The sequence below is a fragment of the Rhinopithecus roxellana genome, chromosome 7 (assembly GCF_007565055.1).
Source record: "Rhinopithecus roxellana isolate Shanxi Qingling chromosome 7, ASM756505v1, whole genome shotgun sequence".
In the NCBI taxonomy this organism is placed as follows: Eukaryota; Metazoa; Chordata; class Mammalia; order Primates; family Cercopithecidae; genus Rhinopithecus; species Rhinopithecus roxellana.
In genome coordinates, this window is record NC_044555.1 from 68,332,274 (window position 1) to 68,355,546 (window position 23,273).

At 43.9% G+C, this 23,273-nt stretch overlaps 1 protein-coding gene across 3 annotated transcripts in view; it reads right to left on the reverse strand.

Annotated features, from left to right (window-relative positions):
• Positions 1-1,087: 1,087 nt before the first annotated feature.
• HDAC8 (histone deacetylase 8) overlaps positions 1,088-23,273 on the reverse strand; it is a 261,897-nt gene continuing 239,711 nt past the window's right edge. Inside the window, exons 11-12 of one of the 3 annotated variants that reach the window (XR_004058377.1) lie at positions 2,445-2,505; positions 1,088-1,647 (exon numbers count right to left, since the gene is read on the reverse strand). Coding sequence is in view for 2 of the 3 variants with exons in the window: in XM_030934136.1 (XP_030789996.1) it covers positions 1,625-1,647 (23 nt within the window). In the remaining variant the exon portion in view is untranslated. Of the gene's footprint in view, positions 1,648-2,444; positions 2,506-17,781; positions 21,696-23,273 lie in introns of those variants that run through there. The other 2 variants (XM_030934136.1, XM_030934137.1) reach the window with 2 other exon arrangements.

Consider the following 23,273-nt stretch of genomic DNA (forward strand, 5'->3'; position numbering starts at 1 on the left):
CATTCAGCCCCCCTTCCACACTCTTTTATTCTTTAAAAAAAAAAAAAACCCTTTTTTTTAGTATAAGTAAAATTGCTGTTGTTTCTGGCTTACACTGCCCTTAAGCTGAGAGTGTGAGAGTGTATAATTAGAATTAGACTAGGAATACCATTTGAAGGGACTGGTATTCCTAGCTGACTAGGTGCCTTGATGCTGTTTAATAAAAGCTTGGCTTTTCCCATCCCAGGACACATTCAAGGCTTTTTCCACTCCATTCTGCGGAATGCCCTTTCCCTGCTTGGAGGCCTAGGGAAATACAGCTCACCCTATGAGGCCCAACTGAAGTATCACCCTCTTAGAGACTGTCTGGGATGCTTCTCTGGCAGGGCGAGTTGCTCCCACTTTAGTGCTCTCACAGCTCTGGACTCCTGTTGGTAACAGAGCTGGAAACATGTTGGGATCTGCTTCTTTTCCTCCTCCCTTGCCTTGTCTGGGAATTCCTAGACAGCCAGGATGGATGGGGCTGTGTGCTTGTCTCCCATCCCGGTCCCAGTAGTTGAAGGAGCTTCGTAAATATTTGGTAAATAAAATTACAATATCATGACATTTCGTTTTCTCTTCCTCATCTCTCTCATTATCCCCCATCCCCATTTTTCCATGTTGCCAACTCCCCAGAGGTTGCAGTAACACCACACATTACAACTTCCTCCCCCTTTCATTATGTGCCAATTGTCTACACTCGACTGGGAAGCATCCTTTCTATCCATGGAAGTGCTCCTCTTGGATCTGACATGCCAACATGACTTTTCCATCCCTAAATCACTCCCTGGACAGGGACAGCTCCTCCCCAAGATGCCAATAAGCCCCTCTCCATGACTGCAGTGCCAGTATTCCTACCCCACCATGGACAGCCCCAGTGCAACACAGAGCTTGGCCTTCCGTCCCAAGAACTTGGGCTAGGGACACAGTAGCTCCTCAGACTCTCAGGCTGAGCCAGAGTAGAGATTGGAAGGAACAGGGTTATTCTTAACACTTCAGCGAGAAGAAAAGTTCAGAACTGTGTGTGCTGTCAGTGGCGCTTTACAATGAAGACAATGGGACAAAGAGGTAGGTTTTCAAAGATTTTATTAAAAAAAACAAAGATACATAACACTAAAACACCACCAGTGGACTTCTCCCCACCTCCCAGTCTGCTGATCAGTACCCTCTCTCCCAGAGCTCCACCTGGATGGTCCTGAGGACCAAACCCTGCCTCTCAGCTGCCTCCTGCCCTATAAACTGGTGACTGCTGTCATCCAGCTTCTGATCTGTTTCATTTAAGACAATAAAAATACTCCCCTCCCCAATTCACTTAAAAATAATTTTCAAAGATTAAAAACTCATTTGTGTGTGTGTGTGTGTTTAAATAAGAACTTCAAATGCGGGATATCTCCCTCTTCCCCTAGGCCCAGTTGAGGACTCTGGGGTACCTGCCTCTTCACCCCAGGAAGCCAGCTGCCACTTGGTGCCCCTTGGAAATTTTCAGGAAGTAATTTCTTTCAAATTTCCCCTGCAGTCACAAATTCCACAAACTGCTTGCATAAACACGCTGTCTTCATTATAGGCACCACTCCTCAGCTCTGGAAACCTGATCTCTTTCTGTCAACTAGACCACATGCTTCAGATTCCCTGCAAACAGGGGAGAAAACAAAATTCAAAGTCAGGTAATGTATGTGAATTACACCCCAATAGAGCTATTTTTAAAAAAGCACTTATATTTTGGGGCTTGTTCTCTGCTGCTCTTGGGAACTCTGTGACCTCACCATAAGGAACAAGACCAGAATAGCTTGCTGGATGATGAGGAACAAATGGCCCAGAGACCCCTGTTACCCAGGCAACCACCAGCCAATTACTGGACATGTGATCGAGGCCTTTGACAGCCAGCTGACTGCAGACATTGGGTGTATTCAGCTTGAACCAGAAGAGCCACCCAGCTGAACTCAGCTCAATTGTCAATCTATAGAGTCATGAGCTAAACAAATGGCTGTTTTAAGTCACACACACACACACTCTCTCTCTCTCTCTCTCTCTCTCTCTCTCTCTCTCTCTCTCTCTCTCTCTCTCTCTCGTAACACTTTTCAGAGTTCATACTTTACTAATCGCATCAAATCTCATGCTACCCACCCCCAACTTTTCTTCCTTCCCTTAGCAAGGCATAACCCTCCTAGCATTTTATCTTGTGAGTGCCTGTGAAACACGGATTGGGGGCTTTCCTCTGATCTCAGGCCTAAGAGTCTTTGAGGGAAATGTGATCATTTGAAATCCTACAGGACTGGGCTCTAGGAATGAAAAGTTGCTCACTTTGTCCCTCCATAGTCTTTCCCTTGCCACACTTCCCCAAGTAGAAACACTGGACTCCAAATCCTACTGGCCACTTCTCTGAAACAGAAACAACGCTCCCTGAGGGCAGGGCCTGGCTGTCTTACTTTTGGTTGATCTCCAAAGTCTGGCACAGTGCCTCACTCATAGTAGGTGCTCAGTAAATGGCTGAATGAATGGATGAATGAAAGGAAGGAAAGAAAGAAGAAACAAATCAGAAACAAACTACTTGCTTATCTTTTTGTTTTGTTTGTTTGTTTGTTTTTGTTTTTGTTTTTGAGACAGAGTTTTGCTCTTGTTGCCCAGGCTGTCGTACAATGGCGTGATCTCGGCTCACTGCAATCTCTGCCTCCCGGGTTCAAGTGATTCTCCTGCCTCAGCCTCCTGAGTACCTGGGACTACAGGTGTGTGCCACCATGCCCAGCTAATTTTTGTATTTTTAGTAGCGATGGGGTTTCACCACGTTGGCCAGGATGGTCTCGATCTCTTGACCTCGTGATCCACCCGACTCATCCACCCAACTCATCCTCCCAAAGTTCTGGGATTACAGGTGTGCCCGGCCTTGCCTATCTACTTTTATTTTTAATTTTAAATTAATCTGCAGTAAAATGGACATTTGTGCACATGCAGATCTGATTTTAAACATATGTAGAGATTCATGACAGAGAGGAATTCCATAACCCCTCAAATCTTGTGCTATCCTTTTGCAATCACATCTTCCTTTCTCCCCCACCACCTGGCAACCACTGATCTGTTCTCCATCACTGTAGTGTTGTCTTTTTGAGAATGCCATATAAATGGAATCAAACAGTCTGTAACCTTTTAAGATAGGCTTTTTTTTTTTTTTACTCAGAATAATGCCTTTGAGATTCATGCAAATTTGTGCATGTATCAATAGAAGTGCATTCCTTTTTTGTACTTACCTTTTACTTTTAACATAATTATAGAATAACAAGAAGTTGCAAAAAAAAAAAAAAAAATAGTGCAGCAAGGTCCCACACACCCTTCCCCAGGTTTCCCCACATGTTAACATCTTACATAATTACTGTTCAATATCCAAGTCAGGAAATTGACATTGGTACAATTCACAGATCTTATTAAGATGTCACTAGTTTTACATGCACTCATTTGTGTGTGTATAAGTGTATAATTCTAGGCCATTTAATCACAAGTGTAGATTCATGTAACCTCAACCACAAGCAAGATATGAAACTATTTTATCACAAAGATTTCCCGCCTCTACCTCCTTTACAGTCACTCCCATCCCTCCTCCCTCACCATCCCTAAGTCCCGACAACCGTTCATCTGTTATCCTTCTCCAAAATTTGGTCATTTTGAGAATGTTATAGAAATGGAACCGTACAGTATATAAACTTTTGAGATAGATAGGTTTTTTTTCACTCAGCATACTGCTCTTAAGATCCATCCAAGTTGTGGTTTGTATCAAGTTTGTTGCTTCTTTTTGCTGAGTAGCACTCCACAGTATGGATGTAGCACAATCTGTTTAACTAGTTATCTGCTGAAGGACACCTGAGTCATTTCCAGTTTTTGTCTATAGAATCAAAGCCACGATGAACATTCACATACAGGTTTTTGTGTGAACATAGTATTCATTTTTTTTCTGGGACAAATGCTCAACAGAGTAATTGCTGGGAGGTATGGTAGTAGCATGGTTAGCTTTATAAGAAATTGCCAAATTGTTTTCCAGACTGGTGGTACCTTTTTACATTCCCACCAGCAATGTTTGAGTCATTTAGTTTCTCAGCATCCTTGCTGGCATCTGGTGTTGGTTTTTATTTTGACCATTCTGATAGATGTATAGTGATATCACATTATGATCTCAATTTGCATTTTCCCAATGGCTAATGATGTTGAACGTCTTTCCATGTGCTCATTTTCTGTCTGTAAATCCTTTTCATATCTCGTCTTTTGCCTACTTCCTAATTGTTTTTTTTTTTTTTCTGTTGAGTTTGGAAAGTTCTATATATATATATATATATATATAATTTTTATTTTTTTGAGACAGAGTCTCACTCTGTCACCCAGGCTGGAGTGCAGTGGTGCGATCTAGGCTCACTGCAAACTCTGCCTCCCGGGTTCAAGCGATTCTCCTACCTCAGCCTCCCTAGTAGCTGGGATTACAGGCATGTGCCACCATGCTCGACTAATTTTTGTATTTTTAGTAGAGAGGGGGGTCTCACCATGTTGGCCAAGCTGGTCTCAAACTCCTGACCTCAAATAATTCACCTGCCTCAGCCTCCCAAAGTGCTGGGATTACAGGTGTGAGCCACTGCACCCGGCCCTTTATATATTTTAGATACAAATCTGTTGTTTGATATATGATTTGCAAATATCTCAGTATGTAACTTATCTTTTCATTCTCTTAACAGGGTCTTTTGTAAAGCAGAAGTTGATTTTGATGAGGTCCAATTTCTTATCAACTTTTTTTCTTTTTTCGGATCATGCTTTTGGTGTTTCAACCTCCTAACCTCAAAAAAATCTCTGGATAATCTTTGATTCTTCATCTCTTAGTTCACACCTTCTTCACATCTTATGAGTTGTGAAGCCTAACCTCAAGATGTCTCTCCAATCTATCCCCTTCTTTCTGTTCCACTGTCTATGCTTTAGTCACACCTCTTGTTACTCAGGTCACTGCGACAGCCTCTTATCTGGTCCTCCTGCTTCTAGAGCTAGTCCCTGCACAGTTGCTATCTGTGGTCACATTCCTTCTCTGCTCAAAAAGACTTTAGCAGGCCGGGCGTGGTGGCTCATGCCTGTAATCCCAGCACTTTGGGAGGCTGAGGCGGATGGATCACCTGAGGTTAGGAGTTCAAGACCAGCCTGGCCAACATGGTGAAACCTCGTCTCTACTAAAAATACAAAAAAATTAGCTGGGTGTGGTGGTGGGTGCCTGCAGCCCTAGCTACTGGGGAGGCTGAGGCAGAAGAATTGCTTGAACCTGGGAGGTGGAGTTTGCAGTGAGCTGAGATGGTGGCATTGCACTCCAGCCTGTGTGATAGAGCGAGACACCGTCTCAAAAAAAAAAAAAAAAAAAAAAAAGACTTTAGCAGCTCCCGACCTACCACCTATGAATGAAGTCCAACTTCTTAGCGTAAATGGGCCCTATCTATGCTTTCCTGTTTCCACACCGTGGCTTGTGTTGTTGCCTCAGCTGAGGACAACCTACAGGGGACACTGGTGTGAAGTGAGGGTCCTTCCATCTGTAAGTATAGCCAGAGCTAGGGGAATGAGTGAATGCAAGGATGAACAAAATTCCATGTCAAAGCATTCCAACAACGCATGTTCACAGGGAGGAAAGGTGGGTGCTGTACTCTCTGCTGCTCCACCTCACTCTCCAGTTACATTTGGAGACAATAAAGAAAAACAACAGAAATAATTTTCACCAAAAGTTGACGATGCAATGTTGAATTGGGATAACAATAGAAAAGCAAGCTTAAATAACGTCCATTGTTTTCCCCTCACATCTAGCTTTTCCAGCAGTGGGTGGCAGCCCGAGAACATTCTAAAGGCCAGCACAGGCTGGGGTCTAGGGAGACAAGAAGTTCAGATCATAGGGGGCAGACTCAATTGCCTAGAGAGGCCAAGAATATACTGTTTGTAAAGCAGGCTGGGGGCAAGACATAAGGGGCCCTCTTGATACTTTTTTCATTTTCTTACTCTGAATCATCACGTAAGTGTAAGAAATACTTTCCTTTTTTTCTTAACTCTGCCACAGAAGAAAACAAAACCAAGACAGTGTGAATGGAAACTCTCACTTGGCCTAGAGTAAGAGCTACAAAAGGGACTGGTGGGGCCTGGGGCAAAGAGGAAGGTACCTGCTGACAAAGTGGGCAGCTGCTGCTCAGCTCCAGCCATTCACCACTGTGCAGGCCTGTGGGCCCCATGGGACCGAGTCCTTCCATTTTCCAAGAGAAGTCCAAATTTCACATTTTTATGCAATTTCCACTGTGTTAAATGTGGGCAAATGACTGACATTTTAAAAGAATATCATATGAGGCATCAAGATGAGTGGCCAAACAAAACAATTTTGGAGGCGAGATGTAGCTTGTGGACTCCCAGTTTGTGATTTCCGGTTATCTCTGTAACAGTCCTGATTTACACCTAAGGTACCCCATTTCACTCTCAAATATCCTGGTTTGGACAATAAACTATATTGTTACTCTAGCTCTGATGTACAAGGAGTATTGAACTGGGACTCAGGGGGCTGGGTTCTGCTGAACCACTGGTTGACTCATTTGTTTATCAATTTATTCAATAAACATTTATGGAGTGTCTGCTCTGTGCCAGGTACTTTGTTAGGTGTTGATGAACAATCTCTTTAGTCTTTCTTTTTTTAATTAATATATTTTAGTTTTAGAGCAGTTTTAAGTTTGTAGAAAAACTGAAAAGAAAGTACAGAGAGCTCTCATATATTTCCTTCTCCTTCCCCTACAGGCACTTTCCCCTATTATTAACATCTTGCATTAGTGTGGTACATTTATTATAGTTAGTGAATGGATACTGATACATTATCATTAACTTAAGTCCACTGTTTACATTAAGATTCACTTTTGGTCTTGAACAGTTCTATGAGTTTTGAAAAGTATATAATGTTATGCATCCACCATTAGAGTATCATGCAGGAGTAGTTACACTGCCCTCAAAATCACCTGTCTTCCATGGACTCATCCCTCCCTTCCTTTCCCTGAAGCCCGGCAACCACTCATCTTTTTACTGTCCTAGGGTTAGAATCATACAGTATGTAACCTTTTCGGACTGGCTTCTTTCAAGATGCATTTAAGTTTCTTCCATGTCTTTTTGTGGCTTGATAGCTCATTTTTTCTTAGTGCTGAATAATAGTCCACGGTCTGGATGTACCACGGGTTTATCCATTCACCTATTGCAAGACATCCTGGTTGCTTCCAAGTTTTAGCAATTCTGAATAAAGCTGCTTTAAACATTTGTGCAGGGCTGGACAGTGGCTCATGCCTGTAATCCCAGTGCTTTGGGAGGCTGAGGCGGGAGGATCACTTGAGGCCAGGAGTTCGAGACTAGCTTGGGCAAAATAGTGAGACCCTGTCTCTACAAAATAAAAAAATTAGCTGGGTGTGATGGCACACCCCTGTAGTCCGAGCTACTCAAGAGGTTGGGGCAAGAGGATCGCTTGAACCCAGGAGGTCAAGGCTGCAGTTAGCTATGATTGTGCCACTGTACTCTGGCCTGGGCGACAGAGTGAAACACTGTCTCTAAACAAAACAAAACAACAAAACAAAACAAAAAAACCCCCAAACAAACAACAAAAAAGACCTGCAAACATTCATGTGCACGTTTTTGTGTGGACATGAGTTTTTAATTCATTTGGGTAATTACTAAGGAGTGTGATTGCTAGATTATGTGGTAAGAATATGCTTACTTTTGTAAGAAACTACCAAAATGTCTTCCCAAGTGACTGTACCATATTGCATTCCTACCAGCAATGAATGAGAGTTCCTGTAGTTCTACATCCTTAACAGCATCTGATGCTGTCTGTGTCTTGGATTTTAGCCATTCTAATATATATGTAATGGTATCTCATTTTAATTTGCAATTCCTTAGTGACACATGATATTGGGCATCTTTTCACATATAGTCTCTGACTTAAGATGTTTCAACTTTATGATAGTACAAAAGTAATATGCATTCAGTACACTCCTCAACTTATGATGGGGTTACATCTAGATAATCCCATCATAAGTTGAAGATGCTGTAAGTTGAAAACATACTTTCCACTTATATTTTCCACTTACAATGGACTTATTGGGACATAACCCCACTGCAATAGGCAGAGGAGCATCTGCACTTACTTGCTGACTGTATATCTTCTTTGGTGAGGTGCCTATTAATATCTTCTGTCCATTTTTATTTAAAAAATTTTTTAAAAATTTTTTTGTAGAGATGGGGTCTTGCTATGTTGCCCAAGCTGGTTTTGAACTCTGGGCCTCAAGCAATCCTTCCTCCTAGGCCTCCCAAAGTGCTGGCATCACAGCCAGGAGCCACCACACCCCTAAAATGGGCTCGCTTTTGCCCATTTTTTTAAATTAAATTTAATTTTTTTGAGACAGAGTCTCGCTCTGTTGCCCAGGCTGGAATGTAGTAGTGTGATCATAGCTCACTTCAGTCTTGACTTCTTGGGCTCGAGTGATCCTCCCACCTCGGCCTTCCGAGCAGCTGGGACTACAGGCACATGCTACCATATCTGGCTAATTTTTGTATTTTTTGTGGAGACAGGGTTTCACCATGTTGCCCAGGCTAGTCTCAAACTCCTGGACTCAAGCAATCTGCCCACCTTGGCCTCCCAAAGTGCTGAGATTACAGGAGTGAGCTACTGCACCCAGCCTCTTTTGCCCATTTAAAAATTGAGTGTTTTCTTATTGGTGAGTTTTAAGAATTCTTTGTATATTTTGGATAGAACTCTTTTACTGGATATGAATTTTGCAAATATTTCTCCCAGTCTGTGGTTTGTCTTTTTATTCTCTTAATCTTTTTAATGTGGAGCAGTGTGGTCCAATAGAACTTTCTTGGATGATGTGACCATCCTACAGCTATGCTGCTCAATATGGTAGCCACTGGTCACATGTGGCTATTGAGCACTTGAAATATGTCTAGTGCAAGTGCGGAACATAATTTTATATTTTGTTTAATTTTAATGAACTTCGCCACATGTGGCTAGTGGTGAGGCTATATTGGACAGAGCAGACATAGAACAGTCCTCTTGTGCCTTTTTTTCCTTCATGACGTTGACTAGGGGTCATCCTTATTCCTCCTTTGTTTACAACCTTCCTTTTCAATCTATTAGCAAGTCCTGTGGATTCTACCTCCAAAATAGATTCCAAATCTACCTTCTTCTTTCCACCCTTCACTGCTGCAACTGTACCCCAAACTATTCTTGCCCTTTACATGGATGATTCTAATAGCCTCAAGACTGGTCTCCTTGCTTCCTTCCTTGTCTCCTACAACCTATGCTCTATATAGCAACGAGAGTATTTTGTTAATACTTAGGTCAGACCGCATCACTCCTATGCTCAAATCCCTCTAACAGCCTCCAATCACAATAAAATCTAAGTTACTCACCTGCAGGGGCTGGTCCTTTGCCTCTTGTCTCCTACCACCACCCTCCTTGCTCACATGAGTCTTTGTGTGGCTTGAACACAGAAATCATTTTTCCCTCTTAGGGCTTCTCCTGTCTTTGAACTTGCTCTTCCTTCTGCCTGGAACGCTCTGTCCTGGCTATCCCCATTTCCAACTCTTCTCATCACCTTTGTCACCTTGAGTCGACAGGTCTCAATCCCAAAGTCACTTCTGAGAGACCTTAGGACCACCCAAGCTAAGGAGCCACCCCCTTATTCACTCCTTTTCTGTCACACGATTCTGTTTTATTTTCTTCAATTCACTTAGCACACAGAAAACTTCTTGTGTGTTTGTTTCCTTATTTGCTCACTGTTGGCTTCCTCTCACCAGCTCTATGAGGGCAGGGACCTTGTCTGCTGTCTTGGTCATTACTCTACTGTTAGCACCCTCAGTAGTGCCTGATGCCTAGTAGGTGCTCAGTACCCATTGATTGAAGGAAAAGACATCTGTAGAGCTACAGGGCAGCGATCAAGCACTTTCCCATTAAATTCCCAGAGGCTTAAAGCTTGGTCATTGCTCTTAAGGACCTTATAAATGTGGTTAAGGTGAGCAAACGCATGCTAACAAAAGGAGAACCAGGCTAGGATACATAAGTTCTGAACACAATCAGCATCACAGCAGTTTGGAGGCATGCTGGTGTGATCTCAGGAACCCTTGGAGGTTGGGTGACACCACAAAGGAACAGAGAAGTGAATTTAGGACTGTTGAAAAGTGTTTCCAAAACTTCTGTCACATGAATACCTCTTTTAGGAATGTTTTTATATCTACTTAACAGCTGTATTAATAGTCACCATGATATATATCTATATCTATATCTATGTATACACACATATACACACACACACACACACACATATACATATATATAAAATCTATTTTTATTTTTTGGGGGGTATTAACTCACTTTTAAACTTCAGGCCGAGCCCAGTGACTCATGCCTGTAATCCCAGCACTTTGGGAGGCCAAGGTAGGAGGATCCCTTGAGCCCAGGAGTTCGAGACCAGCCTGGGGAAAATAGGGAGTCCCTGTCTCTATTAATTTTTAAAAAGAAATTTTAAAAAATAAGAAAAAACTTTAATACCTATTTTGGCCTCATCTATCATAAGCAGCAATAATAATAATAATAGACAACTTGCTTGTTACATTTAAAAACATATGTTAAAATAAATATGACTATTGAAATTAAAAATGTCTTTGTGTCACCTCAGATTGTCTGTCATATAGAGGAACATGAGGCACATCTTGAGAAAAATCATTGTAGGGATTACTCTTGGGCAGCCGGTGTCCAGGCTGTCCTGCTGCTGGCAGGCTCTGGTATCTGAGAATCTTAGATGGTGTGCACCCCCACTCTCATCCAGCTATTCAGCTCCCTCAGTTGACTCAATCTGGTCCATTTTTCTGTCCACTTATTGCCTAAGCCTTTGTCGTTGTCTACAATGGCCTAGGCCCTGTGCTGGGTGCTGGGGTCACAGAGGGGATCAAGATAGTTCTTGCTGTGAAGGAGTTCTCGGCCTAATGAGGAAGACATATATGGAGGCAAACACATAGTCCACAGTAGCAAGGTGATACAATTCTAGTATGTACAGAGTGTTGTGGGCAGAAAAAGAGGGCACAGAAGTTTCACAGAGCAGGTGGTTTATTGAAGGGCAAAGGAGGGAAGAATGTTCCAGGCAGCAGGAACAGAGCAGGATGTATAAAGTCAACTGCAAAGTTTTTGAGGTCAGGATACAGGATGAAGATCAGGGACGGGGGCAATGCAGCTGGAGAGGTGGCCAGAGGCCATATCAAGGCCAGGGCCTTATCTGAGAGGCCATGGGGAGCCTCTGAGAGATTGTCAGGAGAGCAGGGGATCTGGTGGGATCCAGGGCTAGAGCAAGATTTCCAGCTGCTGCCCCATCATGGCCAGGTTCAAGGACTTCATTTTCTACCTGGGAACAATTGCAGTACCAAGGGTTCCTTTGAAGCCTTGGGCATGTGTCGATATGGATGGCTGGTTTAATTTTTAGCTCTTAATGGTCAACTGCATTGCTTGCCTTGGAATGTAGATTCCTCCTGTCATCAGAGAGCCTTTTATTGACAATTAAGTAAAACCGCCGGTTACCACTTGTCTGCCTCTGACCTGAATTAGAACCTGAGGTTGTGGATTAATCCCACCAGGCTTCTGACGTTTACAGGATACCAGCACTTAGAGGATATTACCCTGATGGTTAGGGTGCTCTGGTCTTAGCTCTCAAGGCACTACTGCAGTCTCAAACAGAATCGAAGCAATTTCTAAAATAGCCTATGATTCATTTTTTCTCCCCTCCTGTGCCTAAATCTGCTGGCTTCATGTGGAGGGATGGGCACAAGTAACTGTAGAGGTGACATCACAGGAGTGGGCTGCTTGCCTGCCAGCCAGCTTGTGGAGCTGGGCCCTGGCAATTGTCTATCTGCTGGGCTGGGCAATGCCTCCCAGCCGTTTTGGAGACAGAGCTCCGAGGTTCTTTGGTCGATGTGCCTTCTCCACATTTCTTTTTCTCAGACAAAAATTCTGGGCTGAGAAATCCAGGATAATGGGAATAGCAGTGGTAGGAGGAATAATACAGCCTTACATCTGTATAATGCTTTAGAGTTTGAAAGCTATTTGCTCTATTTTGCCCCACCCAAACACCAGTGGGAAATGGAAGCTGGGATTTTCGACTTGGAGACCAACTCTCGCTCTCTGGCACAAAAAACCTAAATGCTAACATCCCCTATTCACCTCAAGGCATATCATGATTAGGCCTTGGATGCCACCAGAAGGTCAGAGAGGCTCCCTTCAGCTTCTAGGTGCTTCCTGGAAGATAAATTCTCCAGGACAAATTGCCTGGCAGGCGCGATCTATTAACTATGCCATCCTGATTGAGCCAGCAAGTAGTGCCAGTCTCAGCACTGCCAACTCCTTCTGCACACCCTGGTTTACAGTCCCAGTGGTCCCAAAGACCTTTACTGGAGCCAAAGGCACAGTCGCTAACTGTGGAGCCCTGAAGGTAGGGTGTGTCACAAACATCTGGAAGTGCCAACAGCTGCCAGAGAGCTCAAGGGCCTGTGAAAAGAAAACCCACAATTCAAGTAACATCAGCTATCACTGTGGATCCTGAAGTGAAGGGTCACTGAGCCCAGCCGTGAACAGCTGAAGAGTGGGTTAGAGGGATTCTTTTCTTGGAGGAGCCATAAAAATTGTTCTGTGGTGGTGTCATGATTGCTTTGTGATCATTCAGCATGTGAGCCCAGCATGGCTTGGTGTCCCCAGTGCCTTATTGCCATAGTGAACATGAGAAGTCTCCTCTGGCCCAGCTCCCCTCCTGTGATCTTCCCCAGGATCATGGTCGCTAGGCTGGAAGCCAAAAGAGTGGCATACTCTTGATTGGCCTTCCTGGTTTTAGATTAGATTTCAGTGTCACTAGTGTGCGTGTATGTGTCGGGGGATGAGGGTGGGGGTTGGAAGCAGTGAGCCATAGATGCTCAGCAATATTGCAAGAGTAGCAGGTGCTCCTGCTATTGTTGCTGCCATAGCTGCCACCACCACCACTATCACCAAAATGAATCCAGGATGACCTTGTGTAAGACCGCAGTTGCTGGTCAGTGCCATGAAAATGTCATCTATGTAAACCAAGATGCTTGTACTTGGGCAGTTCTGTCTGTCAGAAATCTTGGTGGGGTATAAAAGTGACCCTCTTGAAAGTTGAATCTGTAAATCTGTATGTAGAAAGTGACTGTCAGAACAGAACATCACCACCTCCAAAGCAGACAGCCCTCCCAGAACTTGTTTTCCAGCTCACGGCAGAAATGTGCACCTATGAAAGTAGATTAAGAATCACTGTCTCAGCCTGTTTTAGAGATGTGAATAAAAATCTTGGCTTGGGACTGCCTTCTCTCCGGTTGACTGATTTTTCAATTGATTTGTATTTATTAGCTAATGAAATTAAAGTTGTAAAAATGATAACAGAAACACAATAAATCTCTCCCACAACTGGCTGTTTCTATGTCACTATGGTGCATTCCTCACTTTGATTACTTCAAAGTCTATTATTTTGTTTTCAATTATTCTGTTTTTCTGGCACTGGAGAAAATCAATTTGTTTTATTTTCTCTTATTCATGCACTCAATTATGCTCTTCGGGCACATTTAATCACTTTGATGTTTTCATTTTATGGCCCGTCTCTAGGCACTTCAGCTGCATTGCTGCCAATGCGCAAGCAGGACTAATTTGCATGTCACAATAGACTTGAAATTCTAACTCAATTTAGAAATCTTTGTGAAATCTCCCTCCAAAATGTGCTTGGAGCTGCAAAGAGGCAGAAGAATGTTGGCAAACCAGGAGCCTGTAAAGATGCTTTCCTTTCTCAAAAGACTATGAGCTCCTGCATGACCCGACCATGGCTTGGGGAAGTCCCTGTCCAGGTACAGCAGAAAACCATGGGATGGGAGGTCTGCAGACCTTCCTCTGGAACTCTGTGGTGAGAATCCTGCAGCAGCTGCCCCTCCGTGGCAAGGCCAAGGAGGCTAGGCCCACTCACTCTGGCAGAAAATGACTCTTAGCACTGCTGGATTTGGTGGCTGTGCTCAAGACAGCACCTGAATCTCAGTTGGCTAAAGGGCCTCCGGGTAGACTGACAAAGTTGTCAACAGTTAGGCATTCCAAAACCCTGAGTGGTTTACCTTATTTTTCCTAATAATTTCCAACCTTCCTTCTACCTCTTGATCATTTTAGAGCTAGAAGCTGGAGGGGAATGAGCAATACAATTGCTTTGGGGATGTACTTTGGGCACACAAGCAAAAAATGCTTAATTAAACATATTAGAGGCCTCCAACTACTCTTTGAATATTCTTGGTTTGTTTATGTAACCATCAGCAGCTCTGCCAGGCAGAAGGAAAATTCCTTATTTCCTCTTCCAAGCTTTGGGTATGATCCTCAGTGTCTCAGGTGGAATCCTAGCTTCCGTACTTACCTGTTGTGTGACTTTGTACAGGCTAATTAACTTCCCTAGGCCTCAGTTCCTACATCTATTAAATGGAGCTAATAATATTATATATATATTAGAGACTGATCTGCTTCCTAAACTTCTATACTGTCAAGAGTTTGGCCATATTCACATACTGCCTATGTGGACTTTTCTTATAGAGACATTAAAAGAAAACCCAGCCTCATCCTAAGCAGTATCTTTGGAACCAAAGAGTTTGATCTGATAATTATATTTCTTTTTAATACACATTGAAACATATATCTATATTGAACATACTAAATCCATTTCGCTTGGGGTCTTTGATCTTGCTTGTCTCTTCATCTAGAATGTACTTCACTACCATTTTTTTTTTTAAAGACAGGGTCTCACTCTATTGCCCAAGCTGGAGTGCAGTGGTGCAATCATGGCTCACTGCAGCCTTGACCTCCTGAGCTCTATTGATCCTCACATCTCAGCTCCCAAGTAGTTGGGACTACAGGTATGCGTCATCACACCCAGCTCAGTTTTACATTTGTTTTTGGTAGAGACAGGGTTTTGCCATGTTGCCCAGGCTGGTCTCAAACTCCTGGGCTCAAGTGATCTGCCTGTCTTGGCCTCCCAAAGAGCTGGGATTACAGGTGTGAGCTACCGTGCCCGGCCGAATGCAAATTTTGTAAATCTCCTTCCCTCATTTCATTAATCTCTGTTCCCAAATGTCACCGCCTCAGAAAGGTCTTTACTGAATAGCATCCCTCATAATTTATCAGTAAACAACATTAAATATTTATTTAGTTGTTTATTGTCTATCTTCCACACTAGAATGTAATCTCCATGATGGGCAAGGACTTTATTTGGCCTATTTCCTTTATTATTTTAAGAGACAGTGTCTCAGTATGTTGTCCAGGCTGGTCTCAAACTCCTGGGCTCAAGCGATCCTCCTGCCTCAGCTTCCTGAGTATTTGGAACTATCAGCCCACATCACTGTGCCTGGCTTATCTATTCTATTGACTTCTGTATTGCCAGTGTCCAGAGTAGGGCCTGGCACATATTAACACTAAATGGTTACTATTAGGCTTCCCTTTCATTCCACCAGGGTGGTGTCAAAGAAGGCAGAGTAGAAAGCCAGGACTTTCCATCTTTGCTCAATGGCAAGGAGGCCCACCCATTGCTATGTCAGTAGAGGCCAAATGGGGAGCAATAAAAAGGTGCCGTTCCCATTTTTGGCCAGAGTGGTATCAGTAGAGGTCTACTGGAGAGCCTGAATTTTACTCCATCCAGCAATACTGAGGTGCCCTTCTTCTCCCCAGGGTGTCAATGGTGGCTGAGTAGGGAACCTAGGCTTTTACTCCCCACCTGGAGGTAATAGGGTAGTGCCCTCTGCCCCTGCCAGCATGTATTACTTTTTTTTTCCTGACTACAAAAATAATACACGTTCATGGTAGAAATTTTGAAAAATACAGAAACAGCATAAAAAAGTAAAAATCATCTATAATTCCAATTCTAGATAACTACTGTTAAGGTATATTACTTTGGTAAAGTATCATCAAATATGACTACTGTTAGCATTTCATTCTTGTGTTTTTCTGTGCATATCCCCTCTCCCAAAACATACACTAAATACAGTTACAAAATTGAGACTACATGGTAGTAAGCCATTTTGTATCCTGTTTATTTCACTTAACATTGTAATCATGAACATATTCTAGTGTCATCAAATTATCTTTAAAAATTTGCTTTTTAACTGGCTGCAACAAATTTTTTTCATGTAGATACACTGTATGGAATTAGTATGAGACCTCAAGTTCAATACATCAAAAGAGAACACATCAAGTATATGTTTCAGTAAAGCTATGTCCCCTCCCCCAAGAGCTTCCCATTTCAGTTGGTACCCAGGCTGGAAATCTCAGAGTCACCTTTACTTCTTCCTTTCTCCCCAATCCTCTATAAATGGCCTACCTCCCAGTGCTGGTGATGATACTCTCTTCATAATAGCTCTCAGTCATTTCTTCCTATTTTACCACCACTATTCTAGTCGAGGACCTTGCAGTCTCAGTCTTGCATTACCATCACCATCTATCCCAAATATCACTGTATCATGTGGTGCTCTAATTCCAGAACCTAGAATGACTTCCACTTTACTGTGGATATGAACTAGTCAGCCTGAAATTCAAGGGAGCCTGCAATCTGCCCCCTATCCCCACCCTTCTGAATCTCCCTTACTTACAAGTGCATCCCTACTCTGATCTATTCAAATCCTCCCAGACTTCTGAAAGCAGTCTCCCTAAAGTCTTACTGCCCAGTCTCTTCTATATATAGTGTCAGACCTTATTATATTCTGATATGTCCAAGGGGCTTAGTTTTGTTTCCTAACCTAAATTTCTCAACTATTTATCAGGAGGAGGGATCATGTCTTAAACACCTCGTATATCTCCCAATGGCACCAGCTTGAGTGGGGTGGGGTTCAAAAATATATGTGTTGATTGCTTGAGCTGGGCTTTAAAGTGGAGACACAATCATATCTCTTAAAATTAAACTGCTTCTGAAGTTCACTTTGGGAGGCTGAGCAGGGGGAAAGGTTTACTAGTGACTGGAAAAAAGCAGAGGGGAGAGATGATGAGTAGGTGTCACAGGGCAATGCTGCCACGGAGAAGAGGGCCACCAGGTCTGGGTTCAAATCTTGAGTTTATCACTTACTTCTTGTGTGACTAGGGCATGTTACACAACGTCTTTGGGTGTCAGTCTCCTACCTCATAAGGAAATTGTGAGGTTAAATGAGATCATGTATGTGAAGTACCCAGCTCAGGGTTTTGTGCTGTATCCTGTCAATATCAGTAGTTCCCACCTCATAGATTTAGGTAGAAATTTCAAGTCTTCATGAGTAATATGCCAAGGGTTTTCATGGTTTGTTAAAAGCTGCTGTCTAAGTTACTGTAACTTTGGGGAGCAGTCTCCATTTTTATTTTAGGATTAAATTTTTTTTTTTTTTTTGTAGACAAGGTCTGGCTCTGTCACCTAGGCTGGAATGCAGTGGCACAGTCACAGCTCACTGCAGCCTCAATCTCCCTGGGGTTAAGCAGTTCTCCCACCTCAGCTTCCAGTGTAGCTGGTACTACAGGTATATACAACCACGCCCGGCTAATTTTTATATTTTTTTTGTAGAGAAGGGGTTTCACCATATTGTCCAGACTGGTCTCTAACTCCTGGGCTCAAGCAATCCACCTGTCTCAGTCTCCCAAAGTGCTGGATTACAGGCTCGAGCCATGGCGCCCGGCCCAGAATTTTTAAAATTTTTAGCATGACATTTTTATAACTTATTTTTCTGTTTAACAACAGCAACAATAACAATGATGACAAGAAGCCTTTCCATCTCTTTAACTCTTTAGTGAAACAAGAAAGAGAGGAACCTGCTTGATGAGGAAGTCCAACTTGGCGGTAGACTCCTGGAAAGGACCACAGGGAGATGAAGAGGAATAAAGAGCCAGCAGGGGACAGGAAAGAGAGATAAAGGATGGACATCGCAGGTATTTTCACCTGAAGTCATGCAAATTGGCTCAGGTATCCTCCAAAACCCTGCTCCAAAGTCCTTCCAAGAAGTCCTAAAGCAAATGGTCAGTTTATCCTTGGGACCAACCCTACCTTTCAACTTATCCTCATGGCTTCTCAAGAAGTAAGAGACAGTGTAGAAGGAAGCCAAGTTTCCATGGTATAGAGTCCCACCATGCAGGAGCACTGCTTTAAGCCTGGGGCTTCAGCAGGCATTGAATATGCCCAAACCTGAGCTCCAATGCTAGTCCCTAGAAGGATGACAATCTCGGATGTCAGGCTGCCAGAGGAAGCGCTGCTTATACCCAGCACAATGGTTCGCCTAAGAATATTACCAGCAAATGTGCAAAGGGTCTCAGATTGGGGCTGTGGAACTGCAAATGACAGACTGGGTCTGGTGGCTACAGCACATTTCGGGCAGTAGGAGCTGGGTGAGCTGGCTTCTTCTACCTTCTGTCCATCTCTTTTCCTTCTCTACTCATCTTGAAAGGGAGCTAGAAGTTTCAGATTACAGTATGGTGGGGGAAGGGGCGGGGCCTAGGGAGGGCTAGAAAGCCTATGTCTGGCGCCAGAATTTCGAAGGTTGCCCAAGAATGTCTTTTTCCCATTTCCAGGGAGTCATGAGACTTCATGCGTTTAGGATTAGCCACATGGAAGGAGCTGGGCATGTAGTGTGAGGTAGGAGGGTTTACTAGGGGCGATTGGAAAGAGCAGACAGGATGACGAGTAGATTTGACAGAGCAATGCTGCCAAGGAGAGGAGGGAAATAAAGGTCAAACAGCCTGACTCTGAAGCTCCACTCCAGGCCTGGGTTCCAATGTCCAGCCCACTGCTTATTAGCACAGTGTGTGGCACACAGTAGGAGCTCAGTAATTACTTGCTGGATGAATAAAGGCGATCTTGGCCAAGTCACCTATCCTCCCTGAGCCTCAGTTCCCTTATCTGTAAGATAAATAGTAGCTGTTCTTCCTATTTCATCTGTGTTGTTTCTGTCCACACCCGTATCAGTTTGTTAGGTTGCCATCCTACGGCTCCTTCAATAAGGGAAAGAAAGGGCAGATGCATGCAAGGCCTTTTTTTTTTCCCTTGTGTCTTCTGCCTCCCCCTTCCCTCCTTCTCCTCCTTACTTCCTGACCTTGTTTGTTTCTTTTTCTCTCCCAGTCAAACCTGGGGAATAGTTCTGGGAACACAGAGCAAGTGTTGAAACCTCGGGTCGCAACTGTAACGCATTCTCACAAATGCACAACTCCCCCACTCCTGCTCCCCAAGAGAATTGGGCCTGGGCTGCAGTGTGGAGCTCTGAGTCTCCTAGGGGCCTCCCCTTGATTCGAATGTCATGAGTACCAGAAACTAGAAAGCCTCCTACCTTTATCTGCATTTCCCCATGCAGAGCTAGCCAGGCTTGAGGAACTAGCCCTCCCTGAGGATTAATCATATCAGCATTATTCCAACTCTGGAAGGTTCACCGTGAGCCAATTCCTCTGGAGTACATTCACCAGAGGAAAGGCAACCAGCTTTAAGCATATCAAGATGGTGCAAGGATGATTTTACAGTAGTAGTCATGAGCTGGACAGAGCCATCCGCTCTCTAACCTATACTTTCTTATGAACAACGACACATGCCTTCAAGATAGCTCATTGGCACGAGAGAAGTTTTTCTCTGTGTGAAGCTAACAGCTTGAATGGACTCTCCATGGCTTTGTGGGTCTTTTTTCCTCTCAGAAAGACTAATGGGCAGTAAAGCTGGGAAAGGTGAGGTCTAAATTTGCCTGTCCCTTCAGTCATCCTGTGGCATGTGGAACGCATTTCTGTAAGATGAATCTTCTCAGGTTTGATTTCCAATAGGCTACAATCTCATCTTTTGTGCTTCTAAGGGATGTGGCAAGAAAGAGAAAAAGCCCAAGCTTAAAGGCTGAACAAATTCAACCAGATATGCTGGCTGAACTCCCTCACATAGAGTGGAGCTGAATCCATTCATTCCCTCATTGCCATCTTACCTCCCCAAAGCAATCTGTGTCACATCCTACTCTTTATTTTTCATGGGGTGAGGGGAGGTGGAGGGGAGGTACAGTGAGAAATGGCCAGCTTCACTGAGGTTTTTATATGCAAGAACAAATAACAGTCTTGTAGACAGGTTCAGGAAAATTTTTCAGAATTCAGAAAATTCAGCAGCCTTTCCACACTGACCATTGTCATGGCAACGCACTATCTGATGGCAGCATGCGTCACCATGCTGGAGGGGCACAGTATCAGTATAGCAGGTTAGCCTAGCCATTTTTAGCAACATTTGGACTTCTTTCTAGCCTCGTTTCTTAAAGGTTTAGCTGAATTTCTCTTCGGTTCTGAGCTTCTGTGTTCTGCTAAATTTGCATGGCTAGAAAACAAGACTTTGTCAATATGAAAGGGATGGCTAAACGGAAAGTCTGAACATTGCTAGTATTCTATAGCCACTCCACTTGCTGTCTACCCTCTCTGGCTCCTCCTCACCCACTCTTAGCCATGTAGTTTCTCTTCTTCTCTGCATCAATTCTTTCTTATACATGGCATCACCTCCCCACACCCAACAACTGTGACTCATCTGCCAACCCCTGCACTCTCACCATATTCTTTCTTTTTCTATTTTCTCTTTGTAATATACAGCATCCTAGAATCTTAGGGTTGGAAGGAGCCTTAACAGCAATTTAGTCCAATCACCCTCCCCCAAGGCAGGGGCCCTTCTACAATATGACAGCCTAGGGATTGTCTAGCTTCTATTTGTATATCTCCAGTGACAGAGACCTCATGCCTTTCTGGGCAGTCTGTTCCACTTTGGATAGTTCTAATAGTTAGAAAATGTCTTCCTTCTATTGAATGAAAATCTGCCTTTATAAAATATCCATCCATGGGTCCAGCTCTATGCCTTGTGGCCACATAGACTCTGTCTATGCCCTTTGCTCTGTGACAGATATATGGAGTAGAGACCACATCCTCGAGTCTTCTCCAAAAGGTCCCAGCACCTCCAACCAGACCTCTTGGAGCCTGGGCTCTAGTCCTCTCCCCAGCCTGACTGACCTCCAGGAACATGCTCCTATTTGTCTAGAGCCCTTTAAAATGAGGTCGATACTGCATTAGCATCTCTGGAGGCCACTTTGCCCTGGTGACTCATACTGAGCTCCGAGTTGACTCAAATCCCTAATTCTCTTTTAGTAAAATGCTGCTAAGCCATGTTGCCCGGATTTGCATGCAGGTAGTTGCTTTTGTAGGACCCAATTCCTGGTCCTTATGTTTTCTTCCAGTTTGATTTCATTGTGTTACAATCAGAATATTGCTTTAATCTGTTAGGATCTTTAAAAAGCTTGACTTCCATGTAATTTTCATGTCCTTTAAGATCTATTATTTTTTTCATCAACCCTTATCCCAGCCTTTTATCTCAAATCTCTGTTTGATTTTCTGCTCTTTTAGGGTTCTTACCTTTCCTCGTTCTCTTTCCTTTGCATTACCTTTCTTATGTCTTCTCTCACTTGTCATTTCCATTTCCTCAATAGCAAGATGCCACCACTCTCTGGAGCTATGTGCCTGGGTATGTGTGCAGGGAAGCAAGGGCATACACATATCTGCCCATATGGAGGTGTGAGCGAGTAGCTTCAAGGCTTGCTTAGTTCCCCTGTTTCTATTCTTTGTCTGTGGCTCTACCAGGATTTAGAGCCTGAATGGGGGAAAAAGGCAGAGTTGAAGGAAGAAGGGTAAGAGAAGCTGGTCCAGGATCAGTTCTGAGGAACACAGGACATGTGCACCAGGTTTGAGGGGAGCAGGGAAAACTAGGGCTGGATGGCTAGTGTTCATCAGGGCTGCAACACAGTGAGAAGGACTGGAGAAGGGCCAGGAGTGGAAGGACTTTGAAGGCCTTAAAAGTTGGACAAGGGAGGAAGATTTGGTTAGGAAGCAAGGACTTGTGGGGTCAGTAGCCACTAAGAGGTGAGAGGGAGTTAGCCTGAAACTATAGGGTCGGGAGAAGGCCGAGGGCTAGGGGACGCCTCAGAGGGGACAATCAGCAATGCTGTGAGAATAACCTTGAGAGTCTATGACTTCTTAGCATAGAAACTTTTCTCTGGCTAAATGAGCTCAGGACATGAAGACTTTGCTGCTGTCATATACTGTGCTCTGCTAGTAGATAGGGGCATTAATGCAACCTACAGCAAAGACTCTCTGAGTGTAGTGTTTCCTCGGACTAACTTCAGCATAGAACAGGCCTCCTTTTGGTGTTGGATTATATTTCACTGAGGGACTCAAAGGTAGGAGAACTGGTGCTATCTTGGTCATTTTATGAATAAACATGGGAATTTCCCTGTCCAGGATGGGCAAAAAGATACCCTTGGCCTCTTAACTCTGGCAAATAATTAGGATCTAAAAAATACACTTATGTATATGTACATTTAATTAAACAGGAAAATGGGTGCCAAAAATACTTAATGCGAATGGTAGATGAAGTGAGTTGTGAAGAAGCAGCTGGAGTTGAGAGGGGGCCCTACTGGAATGCTGAGGACACTGACCCCAAACAGCCAGTGGACAGTGGGATCAGGAGGGCAATGCCCTGATGGCTGCCACTTCCCCTCCACCCCGAGGCCAGAATGATGCCAGGCCAGCCTTGGGGAAGGGAAGGAGGCTAGGCCAGCAGCCCATCTGCAGTACTCTGGCTGAGTCCAGGGAACCCACTCCCAGGGCATCAGAATCGCTGACTACTCATTGTAGTTCCACATTCTTTCGAGGTTCTACTGGATCAAGGACTCATACACACTGGAACAGAATGTCTGTGAGCCCCCTCCCCACCCCCAGTAAGTCTGAATTGACTTGAATTTTCCTCTTTTTTTTTTTTTTTCTGGGGACAGGGTCTCGCCCAGGCTGGAATGCAGTGGTGTGAACATGGCTCACTGCAGCCTCGACCTCTTGGGCTCAAGGGATCCTCCTGCCTCAGCCTCCCAAGTGTTTGTGACCACAGGCATATGCCACTATGCCTGGCTATTTTTTAAATTTTTTGTAGAGATGGAATCTTGCCATGTTGCTCAGGTTGGTTTTGAACTCCTGGGCTCAAGCAATCGTCCCGCCTCAGCCACCCAAAGTGCTGGGATAACAGGCATGAGCCATGGTACCTGGCCAACTTTTCTGATCTTAAAGAGTGCTTTACTATTGGCCTTTTGAAAGAAAAAGGGTCTCAGGGAACACTTTAGAACTGATTTTCCCCTGGCAGGGCCAAAAGCTGAACCCTTTGTCCTTCTGAGGTGACATT